Source organism: Gekko japonicus, unplaced genomic scaffold, assembly GCF_001447785.1.
Source record: "Gekko japonicus isolate JY-2015 unplaced genomic scaffold, Gekko_japonicus_V1.1 scaffold2052, whole genome shotgun sequence".
NCBI lineage: Eukaryota > Metazoa > Chordata > Lepidosauria > Squamata > Gekkonidae > Gekko > Gekko japonicus.
In genome coordinates this window covers 247,749-261,406 of record NW_015174899.1, presented here as the reverse complement: position 1 = coordinate 261,406, position 13,658 = coordinate 247,749, and the positions used below count along the sequence as shown (strand labels likewise).

At 43.9% G+C, this 13,658-nt stretch overlaps 1 protein-coding gene across 1 annotated transcript in view; it reads right to left on the bottom strand.

Annotated features, from left to right (window-relative positions):
- Positions 1-9,764, bottom strand: part of LOC107121966 (microtubule-associated tumor suppressor candidate 2-like) — a gene marked incomplete at its 3' end in the record, with an annotated part of 33,387 nt that extends 23,623 nt beyond the window's left edge. Inside the window, exon 1 of the mRNA XM_015424987.1 lies at positions 7,515-9,764. Within this exon, the coding sequence (XP_015280473.1) occupies positions 7,515-9,764 (2,250 nt within the window). The remainder of the gene's footprint in view (positions 1-7,514) is intronic.
- Between the last annotated feature and the right edge of the window lie 3,894 nt (positions 9,765-13,658).

The window sequence follows — 13,658 nt, the reverse complement described above, 5'->3', positions numbered from 1 at the left end:
AAGCATCTGGATAATACTACTGGAGACTGAGATGGTATGATTAATGAGTAATAAATGAACAGTGATATACAATAATTTATGAATACATTTCTCAATGTAGAACAAATGAATTAAGCTTCCTGGGTATATGTGATCCTGAATAAATTTGCACTTGTCTGAATGATTAATTAATACCTTCGTGTACCATCCCATTCCACCAAGCAACAGAAAAGCAAAATCTACACAATAAAATACTAACCATGCAAAATGTATAGTCTCAAATTTATATAGAGTAAAATAATGCAGCTGAAGGTGAATTTCCACCCCTGCTGCACTTTTTTTGGCAGAATGCATAGAGAAGCAGTTCTAAAAAAAACCCCTCATCTAAGTTAAAACAATCCCAGAAATGTATTTATCTTTTGCCATGGGTACTTTGTTACTCCTACTCAAAATATCTCGGAATAAAAAACCCCATCCCATATCTTCCCCTTCAAAACAACACAATCTAGGGGAACATGTTAGGTACTCCAGATACATCCCTTTCTGGTAACCTGATGACCTCTACTGATAACTTTAAGAATATTTACCTCACCATAGAGAGATACGTTCTTACAGTACAAAATTACCTGAGGTGCAGGTAATAGTAGAAATCATTACAATTAGATGTTTTCAGGTTCAGGGAGTTAGGGTATTCTGAAGCACAATGTCCTCTGCTACCACAAACAGGTGATCTGGGAGGGAGGAACATTTTTCTACCCCAAGATACACTGGGATTCGATTTCACATATAAATATGCCACAATATGCAAACTGCAAAGTTTATTTTACGAGCATGTTCTTAGGGCTATCCTAAACACATGACTCAAAAGAAAACCCAACTGATTCAAGGCCATTCTTACATTCAAGTACTGTGGACAATCCAGCACAATTAAAGTACTTCTATGTTGTATTTGGTTTCAGTGACAGAGTACTTAATTCTATCCCAGTAAAGTCAGTGAAATGTAAAATTGCATAGCTTTGTCTGGATCACGCCCAGTGTTTTTATGAACATGCTGTTAGCAGTGGCATTGAATTTATATAATCAAACTGTATACCTAGAGCATTAGGCACCTGTGTTTGAAAATACCCTTTGGACTCATTTCCTGTGAAGCTGAGGGCAATCTCCTGAGTCACCCAGGCCTAGTAGCACATGGCTGATGAGGTTGGTCCTTTCCAATAATCTCTTTTTACTGGTGTTGAAGGGTGATATGTAGATTGCTGGCATTCCTCGGGTCATTATTAGTTCAAAACTCACTTCAAATCCTAAAGCTGCCACTGAAAGCAGTCATCATGATTCAGCTCTATGTATGAACATGCTAGGATGTATGTATTGATAGAGAGTCCTGCAGGGTACTGATGCTATCCCCTTCTCTTCAGTATTGGGAAATGTATGCATGTCAGTCAGGGGTCATTTCGTAGAAAAAGAGCTAGGGGAACTCATTAGCATAACTCATTAGCATATGCCACACCCCCTGATATCAGGGGCCTGGCGGTGGACCTGCAAGGCCAGCAGGAGTGCAAGGAAGCCCCGCGAAGGCCCTCCCTGGCCCCAGGCAGGCAGGGGTGGGGAGAGGCGGGGAGGAAGCAACTTACCCTCCCTCTTCTCCTGCCTCCTCCTGGCTGAATGAGGGCTGGAAGCGGGGCGGCCGGAAGCAGGGGGCGGGGCTTCATCATGTGCCCCGCCCCCTGCACCTCACCCGGGGGAACTGCATTCCCCCGCGATCCCCCCCGAAATGACCTCTGATGTCAGTAAACCCCTATCAATTAAAAAGATCCAGCAGCACTGCAAGATGGAGTCATGTGCAGCTTTCAGCCATGCCACGTCTATTTATTTATTATAGCATGATTTTTGATCAAATTATCTCCAAGGCAGTCTGTCATTGCAGTTGGGCCTTACAGAAGTACTAATGAGTCGCCGCCTCTGAATGGCCCAGGTTAGCACAATCTCATCAGATCTTGGAAGCTAAGTAGGGTTAGCTCTGATTAGTATTCGGTTGGGAGACCACCAAGGACGTCTACAGGTTGCTATGCAGAGGCAGGCAATGGAAAACCACCTCTGAATGTCTCTTGAAAACCCTACAGGGTCACCATGGGTCAGCTGTGACTTGATAGCAGTTTCCATCACCACCAAGGAGTCATCAGTTGTGCTTCATTCTCTCCTTCAGGAGAAAGAACAGTATATGCATTGTTAGGGTTCCCAACCTTGCATTGGCAAATGATGGGAAATTTGGGGGGCAGTGCCTGGGAAGGGTGGAGTTTGGGGAGGATGTGATGTCACCTCCAGGTGATGCTCCAAGTTGCCACCTCTAGTATCTATGGTCTTTACCATACAGACTAGAGGAAATTCTTAGAGCATAACTATGCGGAGGCCATTTTTTCTCCCACTCCTCAATTCCTCATGAGTGGAAAACTGGGGCTAGGGGCAGGTAGTCCCCCACCCTGGGTGGATAAATGGGAGGCCTAATGTATGTTTGGACATGCACATGAATATGCATACATGTGCATGAGGAAAAGTTGTGTAAAGTTATTTTTATCAGTCCTTCCAAACCTGAAACCACCTCTAGATGTCCTCCAAGTAGTCCTCAACTTCTGGCCAGTGATGGATACCTGAGTTTCCTCTTGTCTAAGTTTCCAGAACAACACTGAAATCTACAGCAAAGTAAACTGCCTCAAATAATTCTACATCCTTTTGCATCAAGGAGCTATTACTTTGTCTGTTGCCAGGATGCTGCCACAAGGGGCAAATGGGATTGAATCTACACACCTCTCCCCCTTGATAGTCCTGCTCTGACTTCCATATGCTTCCCACCAAGTGATATTATGTGCTGTAAGCAACTATTGTACAGTATGAGGAACTGCATATGAGATATCTTGAGCACTTGTGTGAAAAGATGGGATAGAAATCCAATAAATTAAAATAGACAAACATATGTAGGTAGGATCAGGGTGTGCCCTTGGGTTCAAAAAAGTAACATACCTTTCAGTTTGCTAGGACAGTGTTTAAAGTTGGTGCTGAATTCCTATTTAAACTATACATGTTCATCAAGCCATTATCTCACTAATCAGTTTTGAGATTTTCATCTTGATGTTAACAAAAAACAGCTGTGAAGCCAGAGATAAATTTATTTTAAAAATTAATCAAAACACTTGCCAGGAGCTGAAAATGCATGACAACCTAGAATAGTTCATTAACTTTGCTGTTAAAATCACAACACACCAATGTGCTATGTTAGTGTATTTTCAAGAATATATATGCAAACTGAAAGCAGGTATAACCCCTTAGATAGTCACAGCTAAATTCAAGTATGTGTTATAGCCAGGAGATCCTAGGACTGTCTGGCAGCCTAAAGCTCTAGCTCTTTTTTCACATTGTGCAGCAAGCTAGGCTTATTGGGGGGGGGGACTGGGAGAACTGTGACTGACCCAAGGTCACCTAGCCCGGCTTCAAGTAGAGAAGGGCAGAATCGACCCCAGTTCTCCAGACTACACCACACTGGCTCCCCTCAGAATGTTGCTGATCACAGGAAAGGGGCTTGCATATGATAGGTATTGTGCTGAAGTGGGGGTGGGCCAGCCCACATGCCCACTCACTCCTTGTGAGGTAACTCAGTGTGTGGAATCATCGGAGCAGTCGGAGTGGGAGATCCCCTGCTTTCCACTCCCATTATTGACCACTACTCAGAGCAGCAGTGGAAGATTTTTTTAAAATCCTGTGAAACTCTAGGAATCGCTGGAAACTCTATGATAAAACCACAGAGTTTCTAGCAATTCCTAGCATTTCTGGTTTTTTATTAAAAGTAATGTGATGCTGCAACCAGTGTTGCATGCTCCCCCATATCCTCACCCACAGCCCCTCCCTCCAGTTGCCAGGCACTGCTTGCTTGGCAAACCTACACTGGAGCCATCTTACTCAAAAGGAATCATAGCATGGGGTTTCATCCCCATTATTTTCACGTGCGATACACAAGAAAATATATGGAAAACTTTATCTGGACCTAACATCTGTATTTTAATCTCTGTTTCATGTTCAAATGTTCAACCATTAATTTTAGCCCTTTAAAAGTTGATTATATCTAAATAAAATTAGCAACCATTTTTTGGGGGTACTCAATTTTATAAATTATCTGAAAGGTCAATTACATTTTGTTATATTAGTAGACTAGTCAATGAATGCATGCATGAATGAAATTATTTCACTTTGAAAGATCTTTTTGCTTGTCTTTAAATTCACAGCTGCTGAATTCATTCTAGAAATTCTTTCCAAAAAGTATATCCAACTAATTTTTTTCCTCCAATTAACATACTTTGCCCAGAATTCTTCATACACTCTGAATAATCCTGCTGTATCGGATATGAATGCCGCAACAGTAAATTCTTTTTAAAACTAGAAAGGGATTCTGCAAATACAGAGTTAATGCATTTTTAATCAGCTTGGCTTATCTATGCAATGCTGCAAGCTTGCTTGCTTTTTATCTTTTGTAGGTAGCACAGTAGAGAAGCTCATGGAAATAGAAAACGGTTTCTCTAACTTCAAGGATGAATCTTAACTAAATATTTTAAAGGGAATAAATGTTGTTTAGCAGAAAATTGTGTTGTTGTTTTTAAAAATCAAGCATTTAACTGTCTGGGGAAAAATATTTTAACACATATTGGATAAATGATTTCTTTCTTCTCTTCATTCCATATGTGCAGCACATTTACTCAGAATTAAGTTTCACCTCATACAATACAAGGATCAGCCAACATTACCATTTTTGTTTCTTTTTGATTTCATTCTTTGTTATTGGATTTGATTCCTCTTGGTTCATTACAGTCTAGAGAAATTACCAGATTCAACAGACATTTAGCTTGTTGTGGCAACTAGGTTGTTCTTTGATCAAAATAGAATATGTGCCTTGCCTTACATTGATACAATAAAAATGCCAGTATATACACTGGTGGTGGTAGTAGTTGTTTTAATTTGAGGAGGTTGGCAATCCAGGAATTAGTGCCTCTTGGCCCAAATTGAATATATTAAATGCACAATTTGGTTTCATTCTAACAGGCTGGGTTCAGTTCTATGGAGACTCTGAAGGACCCCTCTAAAATCCATTACAACACAGGTTGCCAACCTCCTGGTTGAGGCTGGAGATCTCTCAGAATTACAACTAGCCAGAATACAGAGATTATTTCCTCTGGAGAAAAATGGATGCTTTGCAGGGTGGATTCTATGGCATTATGTTCTACTGAGGTTCATCCCCTCCTCAAACCCACCCTTCCCAGGCTTTGCCCCCAGATCTCCATAAATTTCCCAACCTGGACTTGGCAACCTTAATTACACCAAAGACTAGCCCTGAAAACAACTTGATGATGATAACTGAAAGCCATGCAGTAATTAGTCATCAAGAAACTTCTCTAAGGATGAAAGTTAGGGATGCCAGGCCTACCAACATCCTGACTCAGGAAACGGCAGGAGAAAATGGATTGTGCACCAGCATCACACTGGCGCACTTACGTCACAGCGGTGATACAATCTAGCATTTGTAAGTACAAGAGCATCTACCAACGTCACTTCCTGTTTTTACCAGGAGTTATATAAATATGCAGGGCCACAATGCTGGTAGGCCCTGCCTCCAATTCCTCCTGGGGGTTGCTGGCTGTGGCCTGGCAACTCTAAGGTTGAGTCTGACAGTGCAAACTCTCATGTGCTTTACTGGATATAGCAGGGGCTACAATGAGCTGCATCAATATTAAAAGTCCCCTTGCACAGTTACAGAGGTCATGTGACAATCAGCTATTACATGTCCCCCAGGGATCCAAATCTACACAGACAGGTGTTTTATGTGCCACAGTCCAAAGAGTTCTTTGCACATGCACAAATAATTTCTCTGATACACAAGGAAGCGACTGGTTTCCTGATCAGGCTGTATGTAGGTCCTTATGACATATTAAACATGCTCCAGGCTCCAGAAGATCTTTGTTGCCTCCAGAACAAGCTTTAAGAAAGGAGCAAGAAGTTGGTGTTGGGCAAAAACCTTGCAACGTGCATGAGACAAAGAACACAGGGCACTTTGGGTCCTGGCCATGAATTCCTCACTTAAGACTGGCCCAGAAGTTCTGTGACAGTTCATTCGAACATGACCCAGACTTTTTCCTTTAACATGTCCCTTGGTCTATTGCCAAGAGAAATATTATTTCTGCCCTTAAACTAGAACTACAGGATCTCCTGCCATTATTTTACTGGCTTTTAATCTTTTGTAGAAAATTTGAAGATACATTCTGTACAGAAAGCATCTGTAGATAATGTAAATGCTTTTACATAACTGCTGCAGCAATCTAGCAGGGTTAGCATTAATTCATGTTAACTAGGGATCCCAAGTCCCCATGGGGGGCGGGGAAACCCCTGCCCCAGAGGCCCGTTCCCTGGCGGCGCTGGATCGGCCCCCGGGGGGAACTCCACCCCGACGTGCACGTCACCCGGAAGTGACGTGGACATGCCGGGCACGTTGGGGGCGGGGCCACGGCCATACAAGGAAAAACTCTATGGTTTTCCCTTGTATGGCCGTGGCCCCACCCCCAGCGTGCCTGGTGTCCTCCCGTCACTTCCGGGTGACGTGTGTGCGGTGCGCACACGCTTTGTGCGCGTGCGCATGCACAAGACGCTGGCCGGGAGTCCCCTGCTCCTGGCGAAGATACACTTGGCAACCCTAATGTTAACACAACTTCTGCAAAGACTAAAATGTGGCACAGACCACTTCCTCAAAAATTAATTTACATGATTGCAGCTAGGCTTGTGGGCTTCGGAGGTGGGGAGAATACCTGGAGATTTTGGGTACAGAGCCTGGGGAGGGTGCAGTTGGGGAAGGGAGGGGCTTCAGCAGGGTACAGTGCCGTAGACTCTAGCCTCTAAAGCAACCATTTTCTCCAGGGGAACATCGGTAGATCAATTGCAATAGTGGGAGATCTCCAGGCCCCACTTGGAGGTTGGCAAACCTAATTACACTAGACCAGCTTACAGTGCTTTTCTGTCATGGGAGAAGAGCATGAGTGAGGGGTCCCTAGGAACAGGGTGAACCAGCTGGGAAAGATTCCTTGGAGGAGTACGTTATGGGGTGTTTGTGATTGTAGGATTCATTCAGTCTCCTCCAACACAGCTAGCACTGATGACGAGAGGGTCCCTCTTCAGCAGCCATGGTAAAATGGATTACATTCATTAAAAAAAAATAAAAGCCATGTAGTATTCTAAAATCAAGCAGATAAAGATTATTGGCCATTTTCTTTTCCCCCTTTTTTAAAAAGGAAAGGAAGGTATAGGAGAAAGGAGAAATTTAAGAAAGTGGTCTATATTAGAACCATTTTGTTCTCCATATCCCATGCCAATGTAACACTGCATTATTAAACACACACATTCAGTTATCCAAATGTCTTGTGCTCCCCCCCTCCTCACACTCATGTACTTTATTTTCCACTGGAAAAGCCAGTGGACGAATGCAAAGATCATACATGGCTGAGTCTTACCTCTTGTAGAAACTTTTCACCCATTTGACTGAAATGGTGGCCAGAGGATTTAATGCCAGACACCATGAGTCCAGAACTGTAAATCCGAGGTTTCTGCAGGTCAGGTTTAAACTTGTCATAGAGCATGTTAGCTGGCTTAATCTCTCCATCATTCGAGTTATTTGATTCCTTTGTGACTGGCACACCACAGCCTGGTGGCCCATAGGGTAATCCAGATGTGGTGAATGAATGGTCAAGCTGGCTGATAGCTTGGGGGTTTCTTCTGATGTAAGTGATGATTTTAGGTCTCACGTGTTTGGGTTTGGGGACGTCTGGCTTTGTCTCAACATTTTCTTCCGGCTTTTCAATACAGTTTGAATGGATTCCATCGCTCTTAGATGGATGGGGGTCATTGGAATTTACAAGGATTGGCTTAGGGATGCTGCTATTGCAGGCAGTCTTATTAGGCACTTTTGCGGATAGGCTTAACAACTGTGTACCATCAAAGGGAGGTAGGACTGCGGTGGGTGACAGCTTGTCAACATGAAGTGCATAAAGATTTTTCAAATTGCCATTGGATAGTGTGGGGTGAGTATTAGAGTTCACAGTTGCTACAGGGCGCAAAGGAGTTGGGGCACATACAAAGGTATCTGTTCTCGAGGATACATTACAGCTCTCCAGGAGGTCATTTGATATGTGTTTCTTCATAAGTGTCTTCTTGCCCTGAACTGAAAAGCTTGCAGTTTCTAAACCATTGTCCTGGATGTTGGAATGTTCATCTAATTCACTTTCTGTATCGAGCATTTCTGGTTGTTCCGGGAGATCAGAGGCAGGCCCAGCAAAGTGTTCGCTGTTCTCTTTGATTAGCATCAGCTTACTCTCATTATCATTCAAATGTTTGCCGTCAGGTGGATTAATGCTATGTACAAAAGACATATGCCCACCAACTGCTTGAGAACAACTTGAATCAGTGTCATGCATGTTTTCGTTTCTTGTTGGTGTCAGTTTGCTACTGGGTTTGTTCTCATCAGTAAGACAGAACGCAGCATCTGCCTCCTTTTCAACTACATATTTCTCCCTAACTTGATTCACTGCCTCACTCTCACTATGGCTACTTCCTCTTCCTAAACTAGAATAGTTATTACCACGTAATGATCTGTCATTCATGGAGTCAACCACCTCCTTTGAGTACGGATCATCATCTTGCGAGTGAAGGGACTTCACTTTGTGTACTTCAGCCTCATAATCCTTTTTATACTGCACCACATTATTTTCTTCCCTTTGACATCTAAGAAACTCGGCCATTATAACCCTGTCCATTTTTTGCTGACAAAGACTCCTAGGCTGTGAAGACAGAGGACTCTTCAACTCCCATTTCCCTCTCCTATCAGCCTTATGATCTAATTGTGCTTCTGATCTGCTCCAAATATCATTGGACTTAACAGTTAAATGCTGATCTGCATGAGAAGGATGTGATGTGCTTTGTTTGATGAAATTTGGTGCACTGTCCACACTCATTTGTGTTGCAGAAACATTTATTTTCTTTGTTTCCGAGGTAGATTTAGAATAACGCATGATATTTCCATCTGAGGCCATACCTAAAAAATGGTCCACTGATGCTTTCTGAGATGTTTCAGTATCTCCAGTCAAATGATGTGAAGTGTCGATGGAATCCAGAGATGCAGAAAGCAAACGCTTACCTGATACACGGCCAACAAATTCTCTTCCAAAAGCTTCTGTTTTAGCCGTAAGTTTCCTTGACCTTCCCAAGGAAAGACGTTTTATCCCTTCAGGCTCAATCCTTCTGGGCATTCTGTCCTTTGAAACATGCTGAATGAGATCAGCATCACTTTTTGAAAGAACCACTGAAAATGTATCATTTGTGTTAATCCTCAAATTGGACAAACTATGTCCCCGGCTAATAGGGACTATCTTTGACATGTCCTTAGCCCCATCGGCTCTATAATCCTTATGTAGTTCCCTGTTGGTGGTAGTGGGCAGTCTCACCTCTGACACACCAGTAGTATCCTGAAGTCTGTTCCTCTCTGAATCGAGTTGTGTGTTATTTTCTGGTTTGCCAATGTTCAAGCGAGTTTCTCCTGCCAAATCATTGGTCCCCACCTTCCTTCCAGGGGTTCTAACCTCTGAGGTTATTTGATTGGCATTTGTGTCTCCTATAGTCACTGTGTTTTCATTGTTATTTTTCATCTCATTTCTATTGTCCTGTATTAGATTGTAGCACGACTTGTTTGGAACCAATGGTGTATTCATTTTAAAATTCAGATGACAGCAGTTGTAGATGGCAAAACTTTCTTTGACTACATTAGCCCTCAAAGCATGCTTCTCTGAACAGTTCAAGTTACACACTAATCAGCAAAAAATTCCTTGGCAAACCACTTGTTACTCCGGTAAGTCACATCCTTCTGCCAGTTCAGTCTCCACTAGTGGATTCAGGACATCCAAACAAAATTAACAAATACAAAATATGTCCATTAGAGTCCTTCTCAGTGCAAGATGGTCCATTGTACCTAAAGGAAAAGAAACATGATATTATGCCAATTTCTGTTTGGAAAATTATGTAGCTAGCAAAACTCAGGGTCTATTGAGTATATTCCTCCATGTTTTTGACAACTACCCAGTGTTTGAGATCCATGGCTTTACAACATGTTTTTACCCACCAAAAAACTGAGGGTAATGTAGTGCACAAAAAAATGTGAGCTGCAAAGTGCCTTGTCCAACTTTGTTGGTCTTAAAGGTGCCATTGGATTAAAACTTTGTACAATTTTATACAGTTACTATATACATTGTTGTTTGTCTCATTTGTTTTCAGGGGTGGTTAATTTACAAAGACAGCTTCCTCCAAATCTACTTCCTCTTAATCTAATCTTGGCAGTAGCTCCTCTGCAGGGCCAGCCCGAGGTGTTCCTGCACCCTAGGCGAGCGCAGATGCCAACCTCCCAGTGGGGACTGGAGACCTCCCAACTGGCGTGCGGCACCTTGGGGCGGAGCTTGGCTTTGCCACCCACTCCCTGGGCCTTGCTGTTGAAGCACCCACCACGCCTCCTCCTCCTCTGCTGGGGCAGTGCTGCAGAGCCTGAGTTGACAGGGTGCCCAGCATGGAGGGAGGGCAGCGGAGGGGATGCCGGTGGCCAGCCCCATCTCGGTCCTTACCTGCGGCACCTAGCAGCAGCACCACCATTAGGGCAAGCAGCAGCAGCAAGAGGTGGCCACCCATGCACTCCACCACCGCTCCGGCTGCCCAGCCCCATTGCCACCACCGTGCACAGCCAGGACTTGGGGCCCACCCCCCTCTGCCCAGCCAGTGCAATCTAGGGAAAGGCTGCTGCTGTTGCTGCTGCTGCTTGGGCGGCTTCTCTGAGCCCGAGCCAGGCGAGATATCGGCTCCGAGGCCCCCCCTGGGGCACCGACTGCGGCACGGGAAGGAGGGTAGGGAGGCAGAAAGGTGGGCGGAGAAAGGTGGGCGGGTATGGGAGGTGGAGTGGAGACCTCGGAGGGTGGACCTTGGCACTTCCTGGCAGCGTGGCACCACAGCTGGCTGGCTGGCTTGAGGGGGCGCACGGTGCCTAGCTTCATGGAGAGGGCGCTCCTCTGGCTCCCAGTGCCAGGAGCATGCCAGGCTCCTGTGGACTACCCCTGCCTCTCCTCCTGCGCCCTAATGGCCGGCCCGTGCTCTAGGCGAATGCCTAGTTTGCCTAGTGGGTGAGCCGGCCCTGCTCCTCTGCTACGGTTACTAACATCGGGGTAGTGCCTAAAATTAAGAACATAAGAAAACCAGGCCTATAGCCATGATTTTTTTGTTCAGGGGTATTTAAATCTTTAAGGGGGCAGTTAAATTATAGCTAATTGAATTAATCTGAATGCCTGCTTTTAAAGGGGGAGGCTCCAAGTCTGTTTCTAGCCCTTCCTTTCAAGAGACAGGGCAGCGAGTATGTCAATTCCTAGGGGAAAACAGTTCAGAGGACATTTAATTGCCTTCAGAAGGCATTTAAATTTCTTTTAAGTTCCACAGGGCAAGAAAGCATAGAAGGGCACTCAAGAGTGGTACCTTCAATACATCTCCAACAATCCCCCTCTCTGCTAGCCCAGTCCTGCTGTGTACCACCTAGGTCACGGTGAGTCTTTTGAAAGCATTCCCATGAGCCTTTGGGAAACACACAAATTAAATTCCTTGTGGAAGGGAACTCAAAAGGCAATTAAATGCCCTCTGAGCTGTCTCTTCTCGGGTCCCATGATGCCCCCCAAATTCCACAGTGGGAGGGAGAGGGAAGCCCAAGGACAAACCATGGCACTGTCATCCTGGCCACTGCCTGGCCACTGCCAGCACACTGCCAGTGTGGGGGGTCTCTCCTAAAAAATAAGGTTTCTGGCATGGATATTTGTGGGGTGGGGCTTTTAATTAAGGGGGCAGGGTCCCAAAATGCCCCACTGTAGCTACGAGCCTGAGAAGACCCCTGCTGGATCAGAGCAGTGGTCCATCCAGCCCAGCATCCTGTCACAGACAGTGGCCAACCAGTTTCTCTGGAAGTCAAACAACAGGATATAGAGTCCAAGGCCTTCCTCTGGTGTTGCCTCCTGGTGCTGGTATTCAGAGCTTTACTGCCTCTGGATATGGAGGTTCCCTTCAGTCACTATGGCTAGTTCTACTAGAATTACAATTGATTTCCAGACCACAGAGATCAGTTGGAATTACAATTGATTTCCAGAGTACAGAGATCAGTTTCCCTGAAGAAAACAGCCACAGGTCAGATTCTATGGCATCACCTCCCTCTCCTCCACAAACTCTGCTCTACCCAGGCACCACTCTCAAATCTCCAAGAATTTTCCAAGCTGGTGTTGGCAACCCTACCTACTTTTCAACTACTAGCCATTGTAGTTTGTAGTCTGTTCTTTTCTAAGTGGTGCTGAAGGCACCAGGTCTCAGCCAGTTTTCTACCCATCCAATTATTGTGTGAATGCAAGGCTATATTACTGTGTATCCCTATGTGCAAATAACTCCACTGAGAACAGTGGGCCTTGGTCCCTCACAGTACTTACATGTGAATGCATGGAAGACATTTCCTCATGTTACAGTCAATCTGTCTGGATTATGAGGTGTATTATAATCACGTGGACTGGTACCATCACATGGACCTTTGCTATGATATTATCAATCTTTCTTCTACTTTGCCATTTCTGGTGCCTTTGCCTTCCCAATCCTGCTAGCTTCAGAGTTCTCTAAATCAAAGAAGCCAAATTATCTCTATGAAGCTCATAAACCCCTGGTGGATCCCCCCAACATTTCCATGCTGGTGTGGCAAGTTTTAGTTTTATTTATGGCCGAAGCCAGCAATTGACATTTGAAAACACTACAAACTTAGTAGTAAAAACACCTATGATTAAAGGTAAAAAGACTTAATAGAACAGTAAAACATTATAAAATACATAATAAATTCCTTACCAACATTTCCATGCTGGTGTGGCAAGTTTTAGTTTTATTTATGGCCGAAGCCAGCAATTGACATTTGAAAACACTACAAACTTAGTAGTAAAAACACCTATGATTAAAGGTAAAAAGACTTAATAGAACAGTAAAACATTATAAAATACATTATAAATTTCTTAGGAGGTAGACGGTTAACAATAAAACAATTAACATTTAACTTGCTGCGTTATTATGATTTTCTCATTCTTAAAGCACTCCATCCAAATCTAGCCACTTGGTGTGTTACCTCTGAGTGCCTATCTGCAAGGAGATTTTTCATAATACGAGCTCTTTGCCTGCTGGTAAGAGATAAGAACTTGGGGAATGGAAGAGATTTCCGGAGATTATCATAGGCCTCACAGTCAAACATAACATGTTCTAGATTTCAATGCCTACATTACAGCAGGGGCATATGTGTTCCTCAAATGGGATTTTCTTGTACTAGCACATAAGTGTAAATGTTCTCCTATATTCGTGGTTTGACAGATGGTAAAAATAGGCCATAGGAGTTACTCTGTTGATGGAATCAAGAAGTGTGTGCCATTTCTCTGTTCTGCTTGTATCGTTCTGCCTATCAATATCCGTAATCCTCTGTTTTATCAATTCTCTAGCTTTGTCATAGGCAAGGGAACACAGATATTGTTTTGTGAGGCCAAAATAAGGGAGTTTCTCCTCTATAGCCT